Below are 24,136 nucleotides of genomic sequence, written 5' to 3'. Positions count from 1 at the left end.
AAGTCTTCACCGCTCTTATTTTGCTGAATTAGTTTTTGTTGGCCATAGGACTCTGTGCACTTTACATCTGTTAACCAATGCTAAATTGCTTGTGCTCACTCCCTAAAACATGGTAAAAGAGGCTTACACCTGATTGCCATATTTAACTCACTTATAAGTCGCTAGTAAAGTAGTATACCATAAACCCAGGGCCTGTCAATTAAATGCTATTAGTGGAACTGCAACACTTATTGAGCCCTTTAAAACATGTCTCAGGCTGCCATTGCAGCCTACCAGCAGCTTCTAAACTGCCAATTCTGCTTGGGATTTTTTGGTGTAGAAGTCTTTGGTAGCCTTAGAAATAAATTATCTTAAGCCCTAATTAGTGGCTTATTGTAAATAAATTACAAAGTTGATTATTATACTTCAAAGCGAATCTATCGTAAAACAGAAAGAAGCACAACAGAATTAAACAATGCAAAAATGGGTGTACACTTTTAAAGTACAAATTTATGTAAACAACAGTGTTCTACAAAAGGGTACAAAATACAATTCACATATAATCAAAAGCGACTAAGATGAACATTCTTGATTGGAACTATTTTCTCATGAGTACTTTTGCCATACCCATTTCACATATTAAAAAACAGGGAGATCATCATGGAGTATACAATGAACAATTCTTGAAATGATGGTTACAATGAAAATGGGTTGGATTGTCGACATTTCAGTCTTGCCTGTGATAACATCTCTAAGACCATCTTCAGGACAAAATGTTCTTAAGTGGACTGAAGATCCTGGAAGACTGAGAAAATAACCAGCTTTGTCCCACCAGAGACTTTCAACTTCTAATAAAGAGACTAAGTCCAAACTTAGGAATCTTCACTGCACCTTCGTCCAGCAGCTCCCCAACGACAACACCTCCTTGGATACCACCAGCTGCCTTGCTCCGCTGTGCAAAAACAATGGTTCTGTCGGAGTATGGACGGACTAACTTAATAGGTGCTGAATACACTTTTGATTCTCAAGGACACACACAGACCCAAAGAAACAGGACAGAATCCAAGTCACTTGATAGAATGATGTTAATTAATGTATCGAGAACACCAAAATATTTACAGGGTAAACCAACCAAAAAACACAGGTTGTAGTGAAACAATTAGTGAAACAGTGATACTTAGCACAAAACACATCACATAAAACGAATATGTACAATGGACAATACATAAAAATAATCAACAAACAAGGTCCTATTTACAATACATAAGCCACTTAAGGGTTCAAAATTTCCTTGTTATCTGAGTGGATTTGCATGTGACGCATAGGACATGTAACGTCGACGTTTCGACCCTAGGATGATTGTGCCAATTACTACGCATCAGATTGGGTCTTCATCAGGACAGACGAGGTTGGGGACCTGTAAACGCAAGGGATATGGTGTCAGGGCCGTGTGTGCGTTACATGTAATGGAAATAATTAATTTCCCAATTACAATCAATTGTCTCACCTGGGGAACCAACTTAAATTATAGGGAAAAGATTCCTGTTGTCGCAAATGCAGATGGCCAACATCAAATGTGGAAATATTAGTTCAGTCCTGCAAGAGATTAGAGAGGAGGGACTGATGTAAAATCTGGACAGGTTGCGTTGGAAATGGTAGAACCATACCTGTGTGCACAGGAGAAAAACGTACCTCTGGGACGGAGATGTATGATTTGGAAGGAGGAGTGGTGCTGTCTTTACAATCGCCACGTACTGAAAAAACAAAAGGCAGAGGGGTGTCTGAGTGATTGAACAGATTAATCATTCAGAAATAAGACGCCTTTATCATTATCCTCTACTCGTAAAAAGACGATTAATTGAGGAAGAGGAAACTGAAGTGCACGCGGTGGTCAAGATCAGGAAGTAATGTATATCACCCATACACATAGTACTAAAGTGTTAGAGGTGACTAATGCCAAAGCGCAAGGTGTCACAATTATAATGGGGGGCGTAATGTTTATCACCCGTACACAGAATAATAAATTGCTAGAGGTGCCTTGTGCCAAAAGCGCAAGATATCACAATTATGGTAGGGCGTGAATAGTATAAACTTATAGTTAACCTGATACCAATTTATGAGTAAAGTCGACTTGGTGGTGGGTATTACCATGTATAATCTTTTACTAGACCAAGTCCATAAATGCAATGCAGGAGACAAATATATCACGGCGTATTTTACTAATCAACAAGCGATGTTGCCGTGTATAAATATTGTGACAATTATAATGGGGCGCGTAATGTTTATCACCCGTACACAGAATAATAAATTGCTAGAGGTGCCTTGTGCCAAAAGCGCAAGATATCACAATTATGGTAGGGCATGAATAGTATAAACTTATAGTTAACCTGATACCAATTTATGAGTAAAGTCGACTTGGTGGTGGGTATTACCATGTATAATCTTTTACTAGACCAAGTCCATAAATGCACTACAGGAAACAAATATATCACGGCGTATTTTACTAATTAACAAGCGGTGTATAAATAGTGTGACACTCGAAACATCCCTATGTGAGTAAAGAGACTATACGGCTACTACGTTCAATCGATGAGCCAGACGGCGGGATGCCGACTTACTTGGAGTCCGTGAATGGACATCTAATTCCGTCTACGGCTCAGCTGCAACTGACAGCGAGCTCACGCCCAGAGCTAACTATATGACGTAAAGGGAAGCCGTGGGCGCGCGGCTGCTGGGATGAATCAGCAGAAAGTGGAAAGCCAGGAATGGAATTGAGGGCGGGCGCCAGCGGAGTTGTTACGAACTGACGGGACCGATGTTAATTAAAAAACGGGAGGAATAAAATGGGTATCACGCCGAAAAAAATTATATTTTTAACAAGTTATGATGCCTCAATGTGGTAGTGAATGCTTGATAATTAACATATTTGAGCATTCTTACATACATCGTCCATTTTGGATACCGCAATATGGTTAATGCGGGTGTGCTGTGAAATTTCCTTATAGCATTTTTCTCAAACGTGACATGATTCAGAAGTCACATGACAATTGTAATGGCAGAAGTCATAATAAGCCCCATATGTATGAGAATTAACATATTTGAGCATTCTTACATACATCGTCCTTTTTGGATACCGCAATGTGGTTGATGCGGGTGTGCTGTGAAATTTCCTTATAGCATTTTTCTCAAACGTGACATGATTCAGAAGTCACATGACAATTGTAGTGGCAGAAGTCATAATACGCCCCATATGTATAATACGATGACAAATTAGTTTTTGAAAAAGTATATACACAGAACTAGACCTGCACAAATCATACTTATAAAGGTCACAGTTAAAGGCAAATATTTATCACATATCCAGAAATGCCAACATGAGGTAAGAAAGCCTTAACAGGTGTTACGCTAAGGAACGTAAACATAAACATAAACAAGGCATGCTTAAGGCGAAATTACTTGATGTATACCTATTGCTAAATCTTCAACCAGATCAAGAATAGAGTTTAAAGTTTACTCATTTGTAAATAAGTTTCCTCATGTTCATTCAGCCCACTGTTGGTGGCATCCAAGAGATGGATCCAACGACACTCCTTAAAGTTGAGAGAAGTGCCCATGTTACCACCCCTTCTGTGTAATGTAACCTTCTCAAGCACCCACCACTCTAGATCTTGATGTGTATGTCTCTTGTTCGTGTAGTGTTCTACCAGTGGAGCCCCAAGGGATTTACATTTGATCCTGCTCTGGTGTTGTTGGATCCTGTTTTTCACTTTTTGTGTAGTCTGGCCTACATATATCAGTTTGCACGGACATCTAATTGCATAAATTACGTTTTGACTGTTGCAATTTGAAAAGTGGTTCAAGGAATACGTCTTTCCCAAGTGATCGAAGCTGGTACCCACTTTGGTGTTCGGACAGACCTTGCAGTGACCGCATTTGTGATGTCCTTGAATTTGTGGTAGTTGTAGCATAGATCTTACGTTAGGTGTTGGTGGGGGTTCCAGGTACGAGGATACTACAAACTCCTTAACGTTTTTAGCACGTTTGAACGCAAACATAGGGACTTCAGGATAGCCAATGTCAGGGCCCACCAGATTCCAATATTTTCTAATGACTTTGTTGATCTCGTTACTTCTGGTGTTAAATGTGGTAACACAGATTAGTCGCCCCATTTCTTCGTTTTTGGGTTGCACCTCAAGGAGCGTTTCTCTGGGCCTATACCAGGCCCTTTTTCGTGATCTGTTCAGCAAGCCTTTAGGGTATCCTCTCTCCCTCAGTTTGGCAATAAGAATGTCAGTTTCCTTGAAATAGTCACTTCTTCTTGAACAGTTGCGCCTCAACCTTAAAAATTGTCCATACGGAAGATTATCCCGTAGGTTTCTGGGATGGTGAGAATTATATTGTAACAAGGTGTTGCGGTCTGTAGGTTTCTTGTATAGAGACATCAAAATGCTTCCGTCTTCCGCTTGTAAAGTCAGATCTAAAAAAGGTATTGATTCCCTGTTATATGACATGGTGAATTGAATGTTTTGATTTTGTGAGTTCAACCAAGCTGCAAAGGCTATTAGTTGATCTTCTGTCCCAGTCCATAGCATGAGGACGTCATCTATATATCTCTTCCACGCCGTGATGTTGTCTATGAAAGGATTCAAAACCGAGTAGATGGTGCTATCCTCGAAATGATCCATATAAAGATTCGCTAAGCTCGGCGCGAATCCGGCCCCCATGGCTACTCCTCTACATTGAAGATAGAACTCGTTGTAGAAGATAAAGTAGTTTTTTTCCATCGCAATGTGAAGTAGTTTAACAAGGAAGTCTGTTGGAACCCAGTGCGGTCTTGGACGTGAATCCAGTACGTTACTCATGACTTCTATAGCCTCATGTTGTGGTATGCTGGTGTATAGCGAGCATACATCTAGAGTTGCAAACAGTTGTAAGGAACAGTCAAAAGGTTGACCTTCAAAAATTTGGATGGTATGCATGGTGTCCCTAATGAACGACCTAGTTTCCAAAACAAAAGGTTGTAAAAAACTATCAAGATATTGGTTCAAGGGTTCCAGGATGGAGCCGCAGCCAGACACGATAGGTCTTCCGGGGGGTTTTGAAAGGTTTTTGTGGACCTTAGGAATGGTGTATATTGTGGGAATTCTTGGGTCAGTTTTGTTGAGGAATTTGCTCTCAGATTCCGCGAGGAATCCCTGTTCAAGACCGTAGGTTGTTAAATCACGGATGAGCTTAGCAATCTCCCTGGTAGGATCATATGAGATCTTTCTGTAACTGTCGGGACAGCTAAGCTGAGAATTGATCTCTTTTATGTAATCTTCAGTGTCTTGTACGACCACCGCTCCACCCTTGTCTGCAGGCTTGATAACAATCGACTTGTTGTTGTTTAATGTAGACAATGCAGACCTTTCTTCTTTGGTGATATTATGCTTGATGTACTTGGTGTTGTTAAGGATTTCCATTGTTTCAAACATCACCACTTTTTCATACGCCAAGATCTTTTCATTCATTAAGTATGAGGCCGGTGTAAAAGTAGAGGGCGGACGGAATTCCGTTGCTGTAATGTTCTTTTTGTAACTGTCATTTTTTGCAAAGAAGTATTTTAGGCGAATCTTCCTGAAGAATTGTTGCAACTCCAGTTTGATGTTAAAGGAGTTGGGGACGGAGGTAGGAACAAAAGACAAACCCCTAGACAGGATATCGTGTTCTGCTTTGTTCAGAGTGTACTTCGAGATGTTCAATACAGGGTCCTTTTTGTTCGTGACAGACAGAGCAGCAGTATCCTGATGCACGGTTGGATCTTCAGTGTTGGAGGAGTTGTCTGGTATAGGGATTACCACCGGTAGGTCTGACGTCTGGTGCGGATCTCCCCGTGATTCTGTTGAGCTTGTGCTTGGAAGCGAACCCGGGAGTTGCCCCGTTGGTTCCCACGTGTTTGATTCCATCTGGGCGGTCGCCCCCAGTTCTGATCTCGACTTGTCCAGGAAGGTTCCCCTAAAAAAGCCGAATTGGATGGTCCAAAATTGTCTGGGTATCTGGTGCGTGGTTGGTAAGCTGGACCTTGTTGGAAAGATTGCTCAGGTGGCTGGAAATTAGTAGCCTCTGTGTATGGGCGGTTATCCGAACTTGTACTTGCTCTTTCAGAGTCGTTTTCTGAGCCACTCCCGAACGATGAGTTTGAGAAGGTGGCGAATCTCCGGGAATATTGTCTGTTCCTGTTGGTGTAGTACCCCTGCGAGTCTTGGATGTAGTAATCGTCACTCGTATAGGGGTATGTTAACTTTTTGTCATAGGCTTTAATGTCCTTGGCTAGTTTCTCAAGTTTCTTACTCAATGTGATGGTGTTAAATTCGGAAGTGGCCTTTTCTGCTCGTTCTAGAGCTTCTTTTGCGTTCTTCAAGCTCCTGTCTTCTAAGATCTCTTTCTTTAGTTCAGTTATCTCTACGATCAGTTTTTTCGCGTACTCAAGGGCAGTTTCCACCCCAAGCACCATCCAGTGGCGGGAACAGTTGTTTGCCACAAAACTGAACCCTTCACGGAATTTTGGAAGATCAATGAAAATGGCTGGCTCGTTACGGACCTGCAGTCCTTTTGGAATGATGTTGGCTTGCAAATACTTGGTTAAGAGATGTCCATGAAGTCTGGTTCGAATCAATTTCTTCTCCAATCTCTCCAGACGGGACAATTTATCATTCAAAGAGGTGTCTATGGGCGTTAGGCCAGTGCCCAGATAGTCAAATTCTGCTTGTTCTTGAATCAATTTATTTATATAATCCTCACTGTAGGACAATGTTTCTTTCTCTGACATAGTTTATGTTAGTTATGGGAAAAATCACAATAAATGTGTAAAGACCCTCGCAAGTAAAACCTGCACTGGATAACCATTAACGATAATGGGGCAACCCAGTAACCCTCAGAACCTGGGTAAAATAGTATGTGCAAAAACAATGGTTCTGTCGGAGTATGGACGGACTAACTTAATAGGTGCTGAATACACTTTTGATTCTCAAGGACACACACAGACCCAAAGAAACAGGACAGAATCCAAGTCACTTGATAGAATGATGTTAATTAATGTATCGAGAACACCAAAATATTTACAGGGTAAACCAACCAAAAAACACAGGTTGTAGTGAAACAATTAGTGAAACAGTGATACTTAGCACAAAACACATCACATAAAACGAATATGTACAATGGACAATACATAAAAATAATCAACAAACAAGGTCCTATTTACAATACATAAGCCACTTAAGGGTTCAAAATTTCCTTGTTATCTGAGTGGATTTGCATGTGACGCATAGGACATGTAACGTCGACGTTTCGACCCTAGGATGATTGTGCCAATTACTACGCATCAGATTGGGTCTTCATCAGGACAGACGAGGTTGGGGACCTGTAAACGCAAGGGATATGGTGTCAGGGCCGTGTGTGCGTTACATGTAATGGAAATAATTAATTTCCCAATTACAATCAATTGTCTCACCTGGGGAACCAACTTAAATTATAGGGAAAAGATTCCTGTTGTCGCAAATGCAGATGGCCAACATCAAATGTGGAAATATTAGTTCAGTCCTGCAAGAGATTAGAGAGGAGGGACTGATGTAAAATCTGGACAGGTTGCGTTGGAAATGGTAGAACCATACCTGTGTGCACAGGAGAAAAACGTACCTCTGGGACGGAGATGTATGATTTGGAAGGAGGAGTGGTGCTGTCTCTACAATCGCCACGTACTGAAAAAACAAAAGGCAGAGGGGTGTCTGAGTGATTGAACAGATTAATCATTCAGAAATAAGACGCCTTTATCATTATCCTCTACTCGTAAAAAGACGATTAATTGAGGAAGAGGAAACTGAAGTGCACGCGGTGGTCAAGATCAGGAAGTAATGTATATCACCCATACACATAGTACTAAAGTGTTAGAGGTGACTAATGCCAAAGCGCAAGGTGTCACAATTATAATGGGGGGCGTAATGTTTATCACCCGTACACAGAATAATAAATTGCTAGAGGTGCCTTGTGCCAAAAGCGCAAGATATCACAATTATGGTAGGGCGTGAATAGTATAAACTTATAGTTAACCTGATACCAATTTATGAGTAAAGTCGACTTGGTGGTGGGTATTACCATGTATAATCTTTTACTAGACCAAGTCCATAAATGCAATGCAGGAGACAAATATATCACGGCGTATTTTACTAATCAACAAGCGATGTTGCCGTGTATAAATATTGTGACAATTATAATGGGGCGCGTAATGTTTATCACCCATACACAGAATAATAAATTGCTAGAGGTGCCTTGTGCCAAAAGCGCAAGATATCACAATTATGGTAGGGCGTGAATAGTATAAACTTATAGTTAACCTGATACCAATTTATGAGTAAAGTCGACTTGGTGGTGGGTATTACCATGTATAATCTTTTACTAGACCAAGTCCATAAATGCACTACAGGAAACAAATATATCACGGCGTATTTTACTAATTAACAAGCGGTGTTGCCGTGTATAAATAGTGTGACACTCGAAACATCCCTATGTGAGTAAAGAGACTATACGGCTACTACGTTCAATCGATGAGCCAGACGGCGGGATGCCGACTTACTTGGAGTCCGTGAATGGACATCTAATTCCGTCTACGGCTCAGCTGCAACTGACAGCGAGCTCACGCCCAGAGCTAACTATATGACGTAAAGGGAAGCCGTGGGCGCGCGGCTGCTGGGATGAATCAGCAGAAAGTGGAAAGCCAGGAATGGAATTGAGGGCGGGCGCCAGCGGAGTTGTTACGAACTGACGGGACCGATGTTAATTAAAAAACGGGAGGAATAAAATGGGTATCACGCCGAAAAAAATTATATTTTTAACAAGTTATGATGCCTCAATGTGGTAGTGAATGCTTGATAATTAACATATTTGAGCATTCTTACATACATCGTCCATTTTGGATACCGCAATATGGTTAATGCGGGTGTGCTGTGAAATTTCCTTATAGCATTTTTCTCAAACGTGACATGATTCAGAAGTCACATGACAATTGTAATGGCAGAAGTCATAATAAGCCCCATATGTATGAGAATTAACATATTTGAGCATTCTTACATACATCGTCCTTTTTGGATACCGCAATGTGGTTGATGCGGGTGTGCTGTGAAATTTCCTTATAGCATTTTTCTCAAACGTGACATGATTCAGAAGTCACATGACAATTGTAGTGGCAGAAGTCATAATACGCCCCATATGTATAATACGATGACAAATTAGTTTTTGAAAAAGTATATACACAGAACTAGACCTGCACAAATCATACTTATAAAGGTCACAGTTAAAGGCAAATATTTATCACATATCCAGAAATGCCAACATGAGGTAAGAAAGCCTTAACAGGTGTTACGCTAAGGAACGTAAACATAAACATAAACAAGGCATGCTTAAGGCGAAATTACTTGATGTATACCTATTGCTAAATCTTCAACCAGATCAAGAATAGAGTTTAAAGTTTACTCATTTGTAAATAAGTTTCCTCATGTTCATTCAGCCCACTGTTGGTGGCATCCAAGAGATGGATCCAACGACACTCCTTAAAGTTGAGAGAAGTGCCCATGTTACCACCCCTTCTGTGTAATGTAACCTTCTCAAGCACCCACCACTCTAGATCTTGATGTGTATGTCTCTTGTTCGTGTAGTGTTCTACCAGTGGAGCCCCAAGGGATTTACATTTGATCCTGCTCTGGTGTTGTTGGATCCTGTTTTTCACTTTTTGTGTAGTCTGGCCTACATATATCAGTTTGCACGGACATCTAATTGCATAAATTACGTTTTGACTGTTGCAATTTGAAAAGTGGTTCAAGGAATACGTCTTTCCCAAGTGATCGAAGCTGGTACCCACTTTGGTGTTCGGACAGACCTTGCAGTGACCGCATTTGTGATGTCCTTGAATTTGTGGTAGTTGTAGCATAGATCTTACGTTAGGTGTTGGTGGGGGTTCCAGGTACGAGGATACTACAAACTCCTTAACGTTTTTAGCACGTTTGAACGCAAACATAGGGACTTCAGGATAGCCAATGTCAGGGCCCACCAGATTCCAATATTTTCTAATGACTTTGTTGATCTCGTTACTTCTGGTGTTAAATGTGGTAACACAGATTAGTCGCCCCATTTCTTCGTTTTTGGGTTGCACCTCAAGGAGCGTTTCTCTGGGCCTAAACGAAGATAGCTCTGGGCGTGAGCTCGCTGTCAGTTGCAGCTGAGCCGTAGACGGAATTAGATGTCCATTCACGGACTCCAAGTAAGTCGGCATCCCGCCGTCTGGCTCATCGATTGAACGTAGTAGCCGTATAGTCTCTTTACTCACATAGGGATGTTTCGAGTGTCACACTATTTATACACCGCTTGTTAATTAGTAAAATACGCCGTGATATATTTGTTTCCTGTAGTGCATTTATGGACTTGGTCTAGTAAAAGATTATACATGGTAATACCCACCACCAAGTCGACTTTACTCATAAATTGGTATCAGGTTAACTATAAGTTTATACTATTCACGCCCTACCATAATTGTGATATCTTGCGCTTTTGGCACAAGGCACCTCTAGCAATTTATTATTCTGTGTATGGGTGATAAACATTACGCGCCCCATTATAATTGTCACAATATTTATACACGGCAACATCGCTTGTTGATTAGTAAAATACGCCGTGATATATTTGTCTCCTGCATTGCATTTATGGACTTGGTCTAGTAAAAGATTATACATGGTAATACCCACCACCAAGTCGACTTTACTCATAAATTGGTATCAGGTTAACTATAAGTTTATACTATTCACGCCCTACCATAATTGTGATATCTTGCGCTTTTGGCACAAGGCACCTCTAGCAATTTATTATTCTGTGTACGGGTGATAAACATTACGCCCCCCATTATAATTGTGACACCTTGCGCTTTGGCATTAGTCACCTCTAACACTTTAGTACTATGTGTATGGGTGATATACATTACTTCCTGATCTTGACCACCGCGTGCACTTCAGTTTCCTCTTCCTCAATTAATCGTCTTTTTACGAGTAGAGGATAATGATAAAGGCGTCTTATTTCTGAATGATTAATCTGTTCAATCACTCAGACACCCCTCTGCCTTTTGTTTTTTCAGTACGTGGCGATTGTAGAGACAGCACCACTCCTCCTTCCAAATCATACATCTCCGTCCCAGAGGTACGTTTTTCTCCTGTGCACACAGGTATGGTTCTACCATTTCCAACGCAACCTGTCCAGATTTTACATCAGTCCCTCCTCTCTAATCTCTTGCAGGACTGAACTAATATTTCCACATTTGATGTTGGCCATCTGCATTTGCGACAACAGGAATCTTTTCCCTATAATTTAAGTTGGTTCCCCAGGTGAGACAATTGATTGTAATTGGGAAATTAATTATTTCCATTACATGTAACGCACACACGGCCCTGACACCATATCCCTTGCGTTTACAGGTCCCCAACCTCGTCTGTCCTGATGAAGACCCAATCTGATGCGTAGTAATTGGCACAATCATCCTAGGGTCGAAACGTCGACGTTACATGTCCTATGCGTCACATGCAAATCCACTCAGATAACAAGGAAATTTTGAACCCTTAAGTGGCTTATGTATTGTAAATAGGACCTTGTTTGTTGATTATTTTTATGTATTGTCCATTGTACATATTCGTTTTATGTGATGTGTTTTGTGCTAAGTATCACTGTTTCACTAATTGTTTCACTACAACCTGTGTTTTTTGGTTGGTTTACCCTGTAAATATTTTGGTGTTCTCGATACATTAATTAACATCATTCTATCAAGTGACTTGGATTCTGTCCTGTTTCTTTGGGTCTGTGTGTGTCCTTGAGAATCAAAAGTGTATTCAGCACCTATTAAGTTAGTCCGTCCATACTCCGACAGAACCATTGTTTTTGCACATACTATTTTACCCAGGTTCTGAGGGTTACTGGGTTGCCCCATTATCGTTAATGGCCTTGCTCCGCTGAACGTTATCTTCTCAGACATTTTTCTCTGAAATGTCTTCTAAGTCAGAAGGTAAGTGAAGACCGGGTCCAATCCACTTTATGTGTCCAAACAACGCACCACCGTGGTCGGCCATAACTTTTGACTTTGCCCTGGTCTTGTGCTGCTAGATGTCCATGGTTGGCACTTTTATCTTTTAGGCACTAGTTTTCACTTTAAACTTTAAAAATTCATAACTCCGGTTGTACTGATTGGATTTTTGTCATTTTGTTGTCAAATAATATATTAACATGTACTCTATTTTTCTAAATTGGTTTGCGATTTTTCTTGTATTGTGATTTCACTTAAGCACTGGTTGTGTGCTGCATAAATACTTTACACATTGCCTCTAAGTTAAGATTGACAGTTTTTGCATCACGCTACCAGAGGGTTCAGCACAGGTTAATTTAGTGACTTTTGTGGTTCAACCTGACAGGGATTGTGGCTGTTGCCTGAGAAGTGCTCACACCCCCCTCAACCAGCAACCCAAATCTCACACTCCCAATCCCTTAAAAATATATGTGAAATTGGGTAATGTAATTGGTGCTCATCTGAAGCACTATAATACCTACGGGTGCAGTTCCCATCATATAAAACTGCAAAACAAACGATCTGATAAAAGACAAACCATGTTAAAGTTATCTATATGTGATGATGCATTTGAGCTGCAAATTAGTCTCCAGACTTCACTTATATTGTTGAACTAAATTAATTTTATGCTTACGTAAAATGTTACTTGAAAATTAATGGTGCAATTCTCTAAAATATTTTGGAGGATTTGTTACCCTACGGGGCAGAAAAATGGAAACGCTTCAGGCAAAATCCTTATCAGCCCATCTGGTTATGTTACATATAAGTGCAAGCTCTGACAGGGAAGACGCTTTATGGGCTATCATATGTGCCAACATTGTGATTGTTATTAAGAGTTCTCCTTAAAGTCTCAAATGTTGCTCAGTGTAATTAATGTCTAAAAAGTCTTAACATTGGAGGCAATCTAGATCCATTTGCCATATCTTTTCCACAATTCCAAGCTAAATGTACATGTAGGCAGCACAGGTGTAGGGTGTGGTTAGAGCCAGGGCCACTAGAATTATGCGGCAGAGGCGGCCAAATTATGCGGCAGGGTTGACTAAATTATGCAGCAAGTTATGCTGCATAATGCGGCACATTTTGTGGTAGTTTTACTTCATTATTTTGTCATTTTTACTCCTGGTAACAGTGTTTGCAAAAATATGTCATCTTAACTTGTACCATTTTATCACCCAAGAACAGCAATAAGCAACTGTAAGATGACTAGTCAACCTTTGTGAAAAACGATCCGTTACGAAGGAACCCAAAGCTCCATATTTTTTGTAACTTTTGATCTGTTTGAGCTAGACAGCAAAAATAATTTGGGTTAATATCAGCAGATTATGCAGCAAATGATGGATTATGGGGCAAATGTGGTAAATCCATATTTATGCGAATATCGCAGCAGAATCACATAATTCCAGTGGTCCTGCTTAAAGCATAGGCATTGTGGAAAGAGCACTGTACGCCCCCATATTTTAAAAGGTGCAGGAGAAGGTCTGATATGTCTGGTGGTTCATTTACCAGGGAAGTAGACATCAGTATTTACTAGATATAGGTGTACATTTGTGTTGGAGCGATTTCTGACTCATTTGTGATTGGGGTGCTAGGATATAAGCATAATGTATTACTTTAATATTTCTTAGCGATATGGAATGGTCTGTGTTGGACTCTGTGCAGTGTCACACCCCAAAGCATTTTGCCGTTACCCTCCACTTTCTTTTCCTGAATTTGTTTTTTTGTTGGCCATAGGACTATGTGCACTTTACCAGTGCTAACCAGTGCTAAAGGGCTTGTACCCACTCCCCTAAACATGGCTTTTTCCTGAATGGCATATTTAAAATACTTAAGTACTTATAGGTCCCTTTTATTGTGGTAAACCATATACCCAAGGTCTGTAAATTAAATGCTACTAGTGGGCCTGCAGCACTTAATGTGCCACCCACTTACATAGTTCCTTAAAACATGTCCCAGGCCTGCCACTACACCCTGAATGCAGTTTTAAACTGCCAATTCGACTTGGCAACATAACCTGCTTGCAAACCCTAAACTCCACTACGACAGCCTTAAGGTAGGCCTTAGGCAGCACATAGGGTAGGGTGCATTGTAATTAAAAGGTTAGGCATGTGCTTTTAGGTTTTCCATGCATTGGTGATTTGTTTTACATTAAATAACCTGTCATTTCCAATTGGGAGCAGGTAGCTATATCATGTTTGGTGTCTTTGGAACCATAATGAAAAACCCTATTTACTGGTAAAGTCATGTTTTTGATTACAATTTTGAAAATGCCACTTTTAGAAAGTTTCCATTTTACCTGCTCTTAGCCGCCCTTTTGTGCCTGCAGCCTGCCTTAAGTCAAATGACTGGGTGTCACTAATAGTTATACTTTGTGAATGAATTCCTCCCAGGCAGTCACACAATAGAAGGATTAGGTGTGCCTGAATTGGCCACCTGCAGGTAGATGGGGAGTTGAGCTGAGCACAGCCCCACTTACAACTGAAAAGGGAGTGCTCTCTCTTCATACAAAGGACCTATCACTTCCATATTGTTACTGCAGCCAGCTTGGAGCCAGAGCAGGGGAGACAGGAAATTTCATGCACTTCAAAGACACTGTCTAGAAGCCTCTCTCACCTTCCAGAAGGAGTGCACCACGGAATAAAAATAAGACCTCAGTAACAAACTCTAAAGTTCACTCTTGGACCTGCGGAAAGACTTGCAGAGAACTGCCTGCTGCTATTTACTCTGCACTCTGCAAGACTGCTTTGCTGTACCTGGAAGGACCGCTTTGCTGCCTTGAGCCTTTCTTGAACCCTCAGATGCCAGCCCTGCTGTTGAGCTCTGCATCTTCACCTGAACCCAGGACTTCCAGAGTTACTCCAAGGGCTAGTTTGCTGGCCTCTTGTTCAAAGCCAAAGCAACACAAAAGGCTCCCTCCATTTTTAAACTGCACCTGTACCCAGCCTGAGTCCTGAACCCCCATCTGGTGTCCAACCAGTCTTGGACCCTGGGTTGTGGTGCTAAAGGTGCCCACGTGGCGAAATCCTAAAACTGAGGACTTAAACATTTTTCTACCAAAATTTGCTCTGAGAACCAGGATGAGACCAGGACGAACATTCTCGCCAATCTGCTTGAGATGCATAACCGGTCGGATTGACTTTGCGGTTTCTCCTGCTACCTTCTTCTCCGCAGCAGCAAATCTTGGTCAGCGGTCCTTTGCCAAAGGGGTATCTGGCCTTGTGAAACTGTCTTCGGCTACAGCCCTCTGACTCTTTTCACTGGAGATTTTCGACTTTAATCAAAGAGACTACATCCGAACGCGGATTCAACCGGAGGCTCCTCGACTACCACACTTCCTCCTCTGACACCTCTTACAGCCTTGCCTGGTGAACTTTACCTTCTCAGAAAATATTTCTAAAAATTTCTTCTCAGCTCAAAGGTAAGAGCTGACTGGGCCCAATCCAGTTCTTGTATGCGAATCGTGCTCCATCACGGTTGGCCATATTTTTTAACTTTGACCCGGGCTGTCGCGACTTTTAGGTGCTAGTTTTTACCAAATACTTTAACAATAATTCATAACTCTATTGATTGCATGTTTACAATTTTGTTGTCAAATAATTCAATAAAATGTACTCTATTTTTCTAAATTGGTGTGGGATTTTTCTTGTGCTGTGTTTTCACTTTATTACTATATGCGGCCTGCATAAATACTTTACACATTTCCTCTAATTTAAGACCGACTGCTTTTTGAGCCAAGTTATCCATGGTTAAGCACAGGTTAATTTAGTGACTCTTTGTGGTTCACCCTGCAAGGGACTGTGGCTGTTGCTTGACCAGGGCTCACTCTTCATTCAACCAACAACCCAATTCCTCAGTCAGGTTTTCTTTAGATGCTAGGGCTGAAAAGCATACTTGCAAAATAATGCCCTTAGTTCACAAATACATTTTTGGGGAAATTATGAAATCTGTTATCGAATTTACCCCTTTTTAGCACATTTTATTACATCAAATTTTATGGACTAATTTTTGGTTGAAAGAGATCATTTTCATACAGCAACAGAGGTCCACTGCCACATTGTACGGCTCAATTTAAAGCATATATTTTGGATGATGGCATTTAGAAGCTCTGTTAACTAAACATTAAGATTATGTTTATCTTTGGGTTCTATACAGCAAGATGAATTAAATGATGTTGTAAGTTAAGTTTCACTGTATGCCGCATTGCATGAACCAAGCTCTAACACAGTTGTGTTTTCTTCACAGTGTCCATATGGCCAAGTGAATGTTAAGGATCCAGCAAAGAAGAAGCAATTCAATTCTTTTTTTTACACGTAACCACTTTCATCTTTGCGCTTTACAACACATGACATTGAATGTATTGCCAAGAAGCGGTGGTGACCAGGTGGGCCAGTGGAAGTTTCCAGCAGAGCTACAGGTGCCAGGCTGTGGTGACTTTTAAAGAGGATGGACTATGATAGTGATGAGGACATGGCATTTGACTGATATTGTCCTGCCTGGAGAGGCTGATTCCAGTGAGGCTGTGGACTGCATTATTGTGGAGCAAAGGATAAGACTTTTTACCCATCAGTATATCCGATCAGTACTAGCTTTATTCACCTTAGTCATTTTATAAGGTGAAAATTGTTCAAGAACAACTGTGGGGATTTTGATATCAGAATCTGTGCGAGGTTTCGAGTGAGTCTCGTATTTTTAACAATACTGGAATACGTTTGGTTGCAAATAATAAATAAGCGGCTCATTTTCAGGTATGACTGCATTTTCTGTTTCTTCTTACATATACAGATGCAATTAGAGCGAATTGTAAATGTCTTTACTTCACAAAGCAGACAATGGGGAAAATTCCTGTCTATTCATAAATTGCAACACATACTTCTTTTTTATATGCATTGGCTCCTCCAGTCACATTTTTTATTAAACATAAGGCCTGATGGGATCAGTGTGTAATATTGATTGTGCCTATTGGATAACGTTTGTTAATGCGCAGTTTAACAGTCGCTCTAAATTTAGGCCTTACCACTTCCTGTAAGACCGCTTACTGTTCCATAATATTCATCAACTTTGAGACATCTATGCCAGCATGTGTTTTGCAAAGGACCTCTATTCTTCAGGGCCAGGATTCATGTCCTTCTAATCAAATTAATTTGCATGAGATTTAACTGTTCACAGCAGAGCTCAACTGTTCTGTTTAAAGATTAAGATTTTTCTGTTATGTTGTTAATTAGGCATTTTGGAACCTCTGTCACTCCACAGGTGTGGACCTGGTAACCTCATCAAATGCTGCTTTACAGAGCTGTTTCATCATCTATGGGGGAGGAGCTCTCTGTGCAAATGAGGGAATTCCCATTTCTCCATGATGCCTTTTTAAAGAACAGGAATAGGGGAAGGTGATCCTCCCAGAAGAAGCACTGATTCAACAGTGCCTATGGGGGATGTACAAACTGCACCGCAACTATCCAGGAGGGTGTACTGGGTGCAGATTGAAACCACCATATGGAGTATTTCCTGCCGTTTGCCAAAGAAAGGACTGTGTCACAGCATTTCTTGAGAATTCCCTTGAGAGAGACCACAACGTCTCACCACAAAAGACAAAAAGAACGTTTAGTAACACACGCTACCTGTGGGACTGGTGAAGAGCTGCCCCACTATGCTCAATTGTGCTACCCTAACGAGATGGCAGACCCACCCTTGCAGAGTGCGCGCCAGCCCTCTCCTACTGGGTGCACAGTATATATTGTGTTGTAGACCCCTACAGTACACCCGTGCAGGTTGTGCTCCACTCAATTCGCTTCCAGTTCACCTACTTTTTTGTTACTCAAGGTAGGTCAGCGTACCACCTAGTAAGGCAATAGCAATTGTTTTCGTATGTATAGCTCTTTTTACAATTCAATGTCTACTAGCCAGTGCAGCACTTCACATGTTGGTGGCAGACACTCCGTGTAGTACTGGACACAGTAGGATTTCCATTACTCAAAAAGCAAAACAGTAACCAGCACTTCATCTTTAACATGGATCTGCTTGTTTGGAATATTTAATTACATGAGACCCTTGTTAACCTCACTTAATCTCCCATTGTTATTCAAATCTACCTTCGATCCTAATTTCTATTCTTCTGCTTTCACTGCTGTCTGGTTAGTTATTATGCCCTTTTACTTATTTTGGTCAATATACCCACTTACAGGTCATCCTTTAGTAAACTATGACATGCTGACCTCCTGTGTATGTGTTATCAATAAAAACAATGCCAAACTCAGTTAATTAATTAAAGGACACATGCAAAACTAAGAAACCTTCCAAGTACCTACTCTGCACCAACATTTCTAAGGGTGGTGATTGAAATAGTAAATTATGCCTCCCATAAAAAATGTAAGAAAATGTATTAGGAATCGTACAATTCCATATTTTTTAATGTTCACATTCGCTAAGTCTCCTCATGCATATTCAATGACAGAAATATTAATTATTCCTACGCACAGTAGTCTGATATTTGAGAAAATTAAGTGTTATGCTGTCTGCATGTGCTCTTTAAAGAATTAGCGGGGTCCAGTTTAACTGTTTTAAATACTTGACATAAAACACTGAGCATGGTATATGAAAACAGGTAACCTACAACCCTCATAAGTTATGTATATGTTTTGTGAATTACTCCTTTTCCTGGTGTTTATTACCACACTATTTTTACAGGTGTAAAATACAGGTTTCTTAGGACATTGTCGTAAATGTATGGAATTCACTGAAAAAGACACAGCAACAACTGTTCCGCTACACAAAGTTTGTGTATTTCATAAATATTCACAAATACACCCGTTTAAGGTTGAGATTTTTTACATGTTTAAATTAACTCTGAAAGTACTTTCTTCTCTCACTTTAAAATATTTTCCTATAAATGTTCTTCACTCCCCCATTTAGGGGTCTATTAGGATGGCGGGCGCGGTGCCTGCAGTGGCAGAAAATGCCTTTTTCCTCACGCCAGCAGCAGGCCTCCCACCCGCCATATTAGTATGCAGCCCATTTCCCGTCCGCCGCGGAGCGACGCGCACCACCATCAAAGTGCGCCTGCCACCGCGACGGTGGGGGCCAATGGAGACTCACCGCTGGCGGAATGACATCCCGTCCGCTGTACAAATCAGGATGCCTCAAAAAGCCAGTCGCACCGCAGCGGAGAAACCGCCCAACTAGAGACGGCGGAAACCCCACAGTGGAGCGTGAAACTGATTCCCGGTCCCAACCGCAATAGATCCAGCTCTTCACGTCTTTCCGGTGCTGTACCTGATACATCACCAGCAACTCATGGACCATCGCGGATGCCGCCGCAGGTACGCAACAACACAATCCCTCACACAACCACAACACACAACTCATGGGCTGATACAGGGTCCCTGGCCACACCAGACACCCTGGTGGGAACAGTAACACATCCACAAGTGTACCCACACATGTTCTACCTGCCACCAAGTCACCCCTTTGCAGCCAGGTCACACATCACCGCAAACTCCAAGTAATGTCTTGGTCACATCACCGCAGCGGTGAAGACAAGGGAAAACATGCGCACAATGCAGAAGGCAGGGACAGCACCAGGCATGGGCAGGGTATAAAGTACACAGGGCCACACCTCCCCACTCCACACACTGCCCCCCCCCCCGAAGGGACATGCCATGTGCACCCCCCTGTGCACCCCATGCCCAACACCAAGCTAGGTGAATCCATAACCTGAACCACACAACAAACAACCAGGGAGACAGCCACAGCAGGAGTGGCTGCAAAGGAACACACAGCACAGAAGCACAGACCCAGGGCAACCCACACACCACAACAACACCACACCCATGGCAAGAAAGCTGAGTACAAGCACAAAATGAACACACACACATACAATGAACAAACATCCTAATGGACACACAGTCTGCCAAGTCACACAGACATACCCCACACTGACACACAGCCACATACACAGACCACATGCCACCAGCAATGGAGCACAACATATAGGAAAGCCTTAGTGAGATGCACACAAATAGAAGGCCAAGGAGACAACCAACAAGCATATGTACATCGCATGCAAGACAAGGAACAGAGAACAACACCATCACCCGATCAAAACACACATGGCTGGCACAGTGAGTGAACTCAAACCACAGTCACCTCAGTGCAACAACTCAGGGAGACAGCAAGGCAACCCATTTATAGGCACAGGGAGGAAAGGAATGCCCTGAAGTAAAACTGTGAACAGCCACACATATGCACACAACTATTTCACAGGAGTATGCCAGCAGCACAACACACAGGGCACATTGACACACTCCATGACTGTCAAACACAAGTAGGAATCTTCACACATACCCCCCTCACGCCTGCAGCACACAACCCTAGTGTCAGACACACAGAAGGGTGTCAATAATGTCCAATCAATATACAGACAAACAATCACACTCCCTGGGGGTATCCACAAACATCACACACACACAGGGATGCCAGAACCAATGTCTGCACAAAAACAACAATCAAACACATAACTCAACAGAAACACACACAGAACCACAACAAGACCACACATGACCTGTGCAGCAAAACTGTGGTAAGGCAATGGGAGCACAGACACTACAGGGGTGCACAACCTCATCAGTCAGGAACAATGCACAGACAACATACCACGACACAGACAAGAAGTGTACCATCACAGAACAACACAGCCACATTAAACACACAACAGATGCACAGGACAATAAATCACATAGCAAACACAGCAGGACATCAGGGGATGAACACCAGGCCAGGACAAGGCAACATACACCCACAGCACTGCATGCACACCAAGCAGTGTGTGCACACAAAACATAACAGTCCCACACAGCCATGAGTGACACACTATGAACACCCACAACAACAATCAAAACAGCACACTGACAACATCACACTTAGGAAGTCAAGCAGTAGCCCAGCATACACAAATACACCTAACACAACACCCACAGATGCACAAGTCTGGGATACAAAAGTGGAAACAACTTGACCAGAGGACTGGTTAGCACAGACAGTTGAACTGCACATGAGCAACCATGACTGCTGAACAGTACTACAACAACACAGATAACTAATTGGGGAAATGCCATGAGTGGCACAGTGCTCCTGGACAAAGATCTTCACCACAAAGCACAGTGTCACAAATCAAGTGATGGGGAGGCACACACACAGGCAACACAAGGGGACAGCTGACATCAAAGTGAAGTGGTGTGCACTTCAGTAGAGGACATGGCAGGAGTGCACCATACACAAATAGAGGGAGTGCTGACTCACAATGTCAAGGCATCTGAAGCTGAGATAGGGGATGGTATGACACCGCACACCACATGCCACACTGGAGGCAATACAGCACCATGTGACAGAAATGCATGAGCACATCACACCCACAATGTCAGGGTGGTTGAGCAGGTATGCACAGTGAGTACAAACAGTATCAAGACACACGGCTGTTCAACAAAACAAAACCCTGACTTGCCAGTCACACACTCTGCATACTCACAATTGGCAAAAGCAACAAGTAGGAGTCAGCCAGAACTGCAAGGACACACAAACACACTGCACAGTGCACAACATACAACTCACACATGTGCACACAATCACACTCACAGGCCTGAACAATCACACAAACAGGCACTCTACTCCTGGGTGACACGTGTGTAGTTGACATTGCATGGGCACACACACATCAACACTCACAACAAACACACCCCCTTCACACTGCTCACTTCTCGACCACCCAAGCGCACACATTGAAAGTAACCCATATAAATAGGATGACTGACCATCACAACATGACCATACACCTACACTGCTGGGCACACAGAAAGTAAGAACACACATACATGATGATCCTGGCCAGCCTGCCTGCAATCCTGTGGAAAGAATCACACACTGTGCTGGCAGTGCCCCCAAACCTGACATGTGTACAATATAGCTAACATGAAGAAAGAATAATAATGATAACGGTAATTCATCATAAACCACCATCATGGCACCCACAAGCATCAGAGTCAGGAGGAAATGAAGTCCCTATCACACCTGTAACAAGCATTGGCATAGCCAATAGGTTTCGCCTTTGGGACCTTATAAGTGTTTAGCCATGCAACAGTTAATGTTACTGCACCAAGGATATTGTGCTGGATAACTAAACACTTAAACGGTCCCAAAGGCGAGACCTATTGGCTATGCCAATGCTTGTTAGCATTTGAGTGTGATTATAGAGGTATGGGCGAAACCGTTTAGGGCCGTTCCATCCAGAATTTGATGGCCTGTGGTGTTGAAAGCACTGCTAGATAACAAGGGTATAAGAAGTCGGGAATGGGCACAAGTGAAGGGTATGACATGAAATTCCAAATGTCAAAATCATAAAATGTGTGATTTAAGATATGGATGTCGTTTAAGAACAAATGTGTTATTTTCTTGAAAGTTAAAAACAACCAATAACTGCATTGTAAATAGAGACACGAGTTTTCCATTTTTACTATAAATGCTTCCCTCTCTTTATTTTAAAAATCACAAAGAAGTAGAGGTTAAGGGTCTGATTTGCAAAGGGACTTACGTGTAGTAAAGGTACAAGTGTGGAGTCTCTGCACTCTGGGCAGCCTCTCTGTCCAGCGCACTGCAGTGAGTGCAGTGTGGAGATTCTGCCATGAGTGAAGAGACACGTAACTTTATTGCATATTAGTCCCTTTGTGATTTGAGCCCTAAGCCTTCATTTAAGGGTCTCACCATATGTTCAATCATGTCTGCTAGATCAAACGTTATGCATATAATCAGAAGCCCTAGTATTAAAACATGCCATCTTGTAATGTGCCATACATTGTCATTACCTTTTCTGTTTGCGAAAGGCACCAGTTATCGAAAGTAGTAAAATAAACTTTTACTAAACTCACCTTGGTGAAACTGCAACGATTGCTGCTGCTTATTGAGGAGCATAAGGGCTGGTACCCAGCTAATGCCCTGTGCGCTCATTGAGAAAAGTGTGGGGTGACCAGCAATATCAAAGGAGAGTCAGAACGATCTAAGAGTATGAGCATAGACAAGAACAGAGGAGAGGATAGGATAGTGGAATGAAGGGTCCCGAACACAGGAGAGGGTTGAGTAGTCGGTTACAGGACAGGCAGTCAGTGCAAAGGGAAACGCAGGGGAAACTGTTGGATGAAAGAGGCAAAGATTTGATGAAGGGAGGACGAAATGATTACAGGGGGGGCACAGGGTGGATTAGCTACTTTCATACGAGGAAACGTTTGTTAGGAGGATGTTGTGTTAAATCGTAATAATGTAACTGCGCATGGTTGAGGCGAGTGAGGACTTGAGCACTGTGGACTAATTATAGTGTTAATCTTGGAGCAGATGTAGCAGGGTGAAGTCATGAGCAGGTAAGGATGAACAATAGAATACTGATAATTGAAGATGATGGAGAGAGTAAAGAGCTGAAGGTTTGCACAGAGCGCTTGTGGATGGTGAGGTAATGAGGTCATGGAAATAGATAGATTTGACACCTCCTAGATCATTATGCAGTGTATGAAGGGCTTGCTTATTAACCAAGACGTTAGCAGTGAATATGTGCTTTCGCCATTTATGTACTGCTGCCCTCATTTACTGTTATGCGCTCTTATTTCAAGTGTAATTCATGGCTGAGGCCTATCTTTGGTACAAGGTGGATAATGAAGCAGTTGTATGAGCTGTAGTGCAAGACTGAAGTGAGGTCTTTATGAAGATCACGTGGAAAGCAGTGAGAGCAGTGGGGTCCTGTTTTCTACAGCAGATGGGTACATGAGAGAGCGATCTACAAGGAGGCGACTGATTTGCATGTGAAATGTGTGATGTCAGATGGAGCGATGATGGGTTTAGATTTGGATAAAGTGTTTGAAATTAGCATAAAATTGAGTGGCTTACCTTGTTTGTGGGTGGGATTAAGGAAGGTGTCATTTGAGGAGTGATCAGACAGAAGTGGAGACACTGCCGAAAGCATCAGTAAAATATTTTGGCAAGTTATGGTCACACCAGTGAAAG

At 42.0% G+C, this 24,136-nt stretch overlaps 1 protein-coding gene across 1 annotated transcript in view; it reads left to right on the top strand.

Moving 5' to 3' along the window:
- The window catches only part of C4_2H1orf53 (chromosome 4_2 C1orf53 homolog), a 92,706-nt gene extending 75,855 nt beyond the window's left edge, over nucleotides 1-16,851 (top strand). Inside the window, exon 3 of the mRNA XM_085601834.1 lies at nucleotides 16,346-16,851. Within this exon, the coding sequence (XP_085457960.1) occupies nucleotides 16,346-16,417 (72 nt within the window). The 3' untranslated portion in view covers nucleotides 16,418-16,851. The remainder of the gene's footprint in view (nucleotides 1-16,345) is intronic.
- Nucleotides 16,852-24,136: the final 7,285 nt, after the last annotated feature.

Source organism: Triturus cristatus, chromosome 4_2, assembly GCF_964204655.1.
Source record: "Triturus cristatus chromosome 4_2, aTriCri1.1, whole genome shotgun sequence".
NCBI lineage: Eukaryota > Metazoa > Chordata > Amphibia > Caudata > Salamandridae > Triturus > Triturus cristatus.
This window is presented reverse-complemented; position numbering and strand designations above follow the sequence as displayed.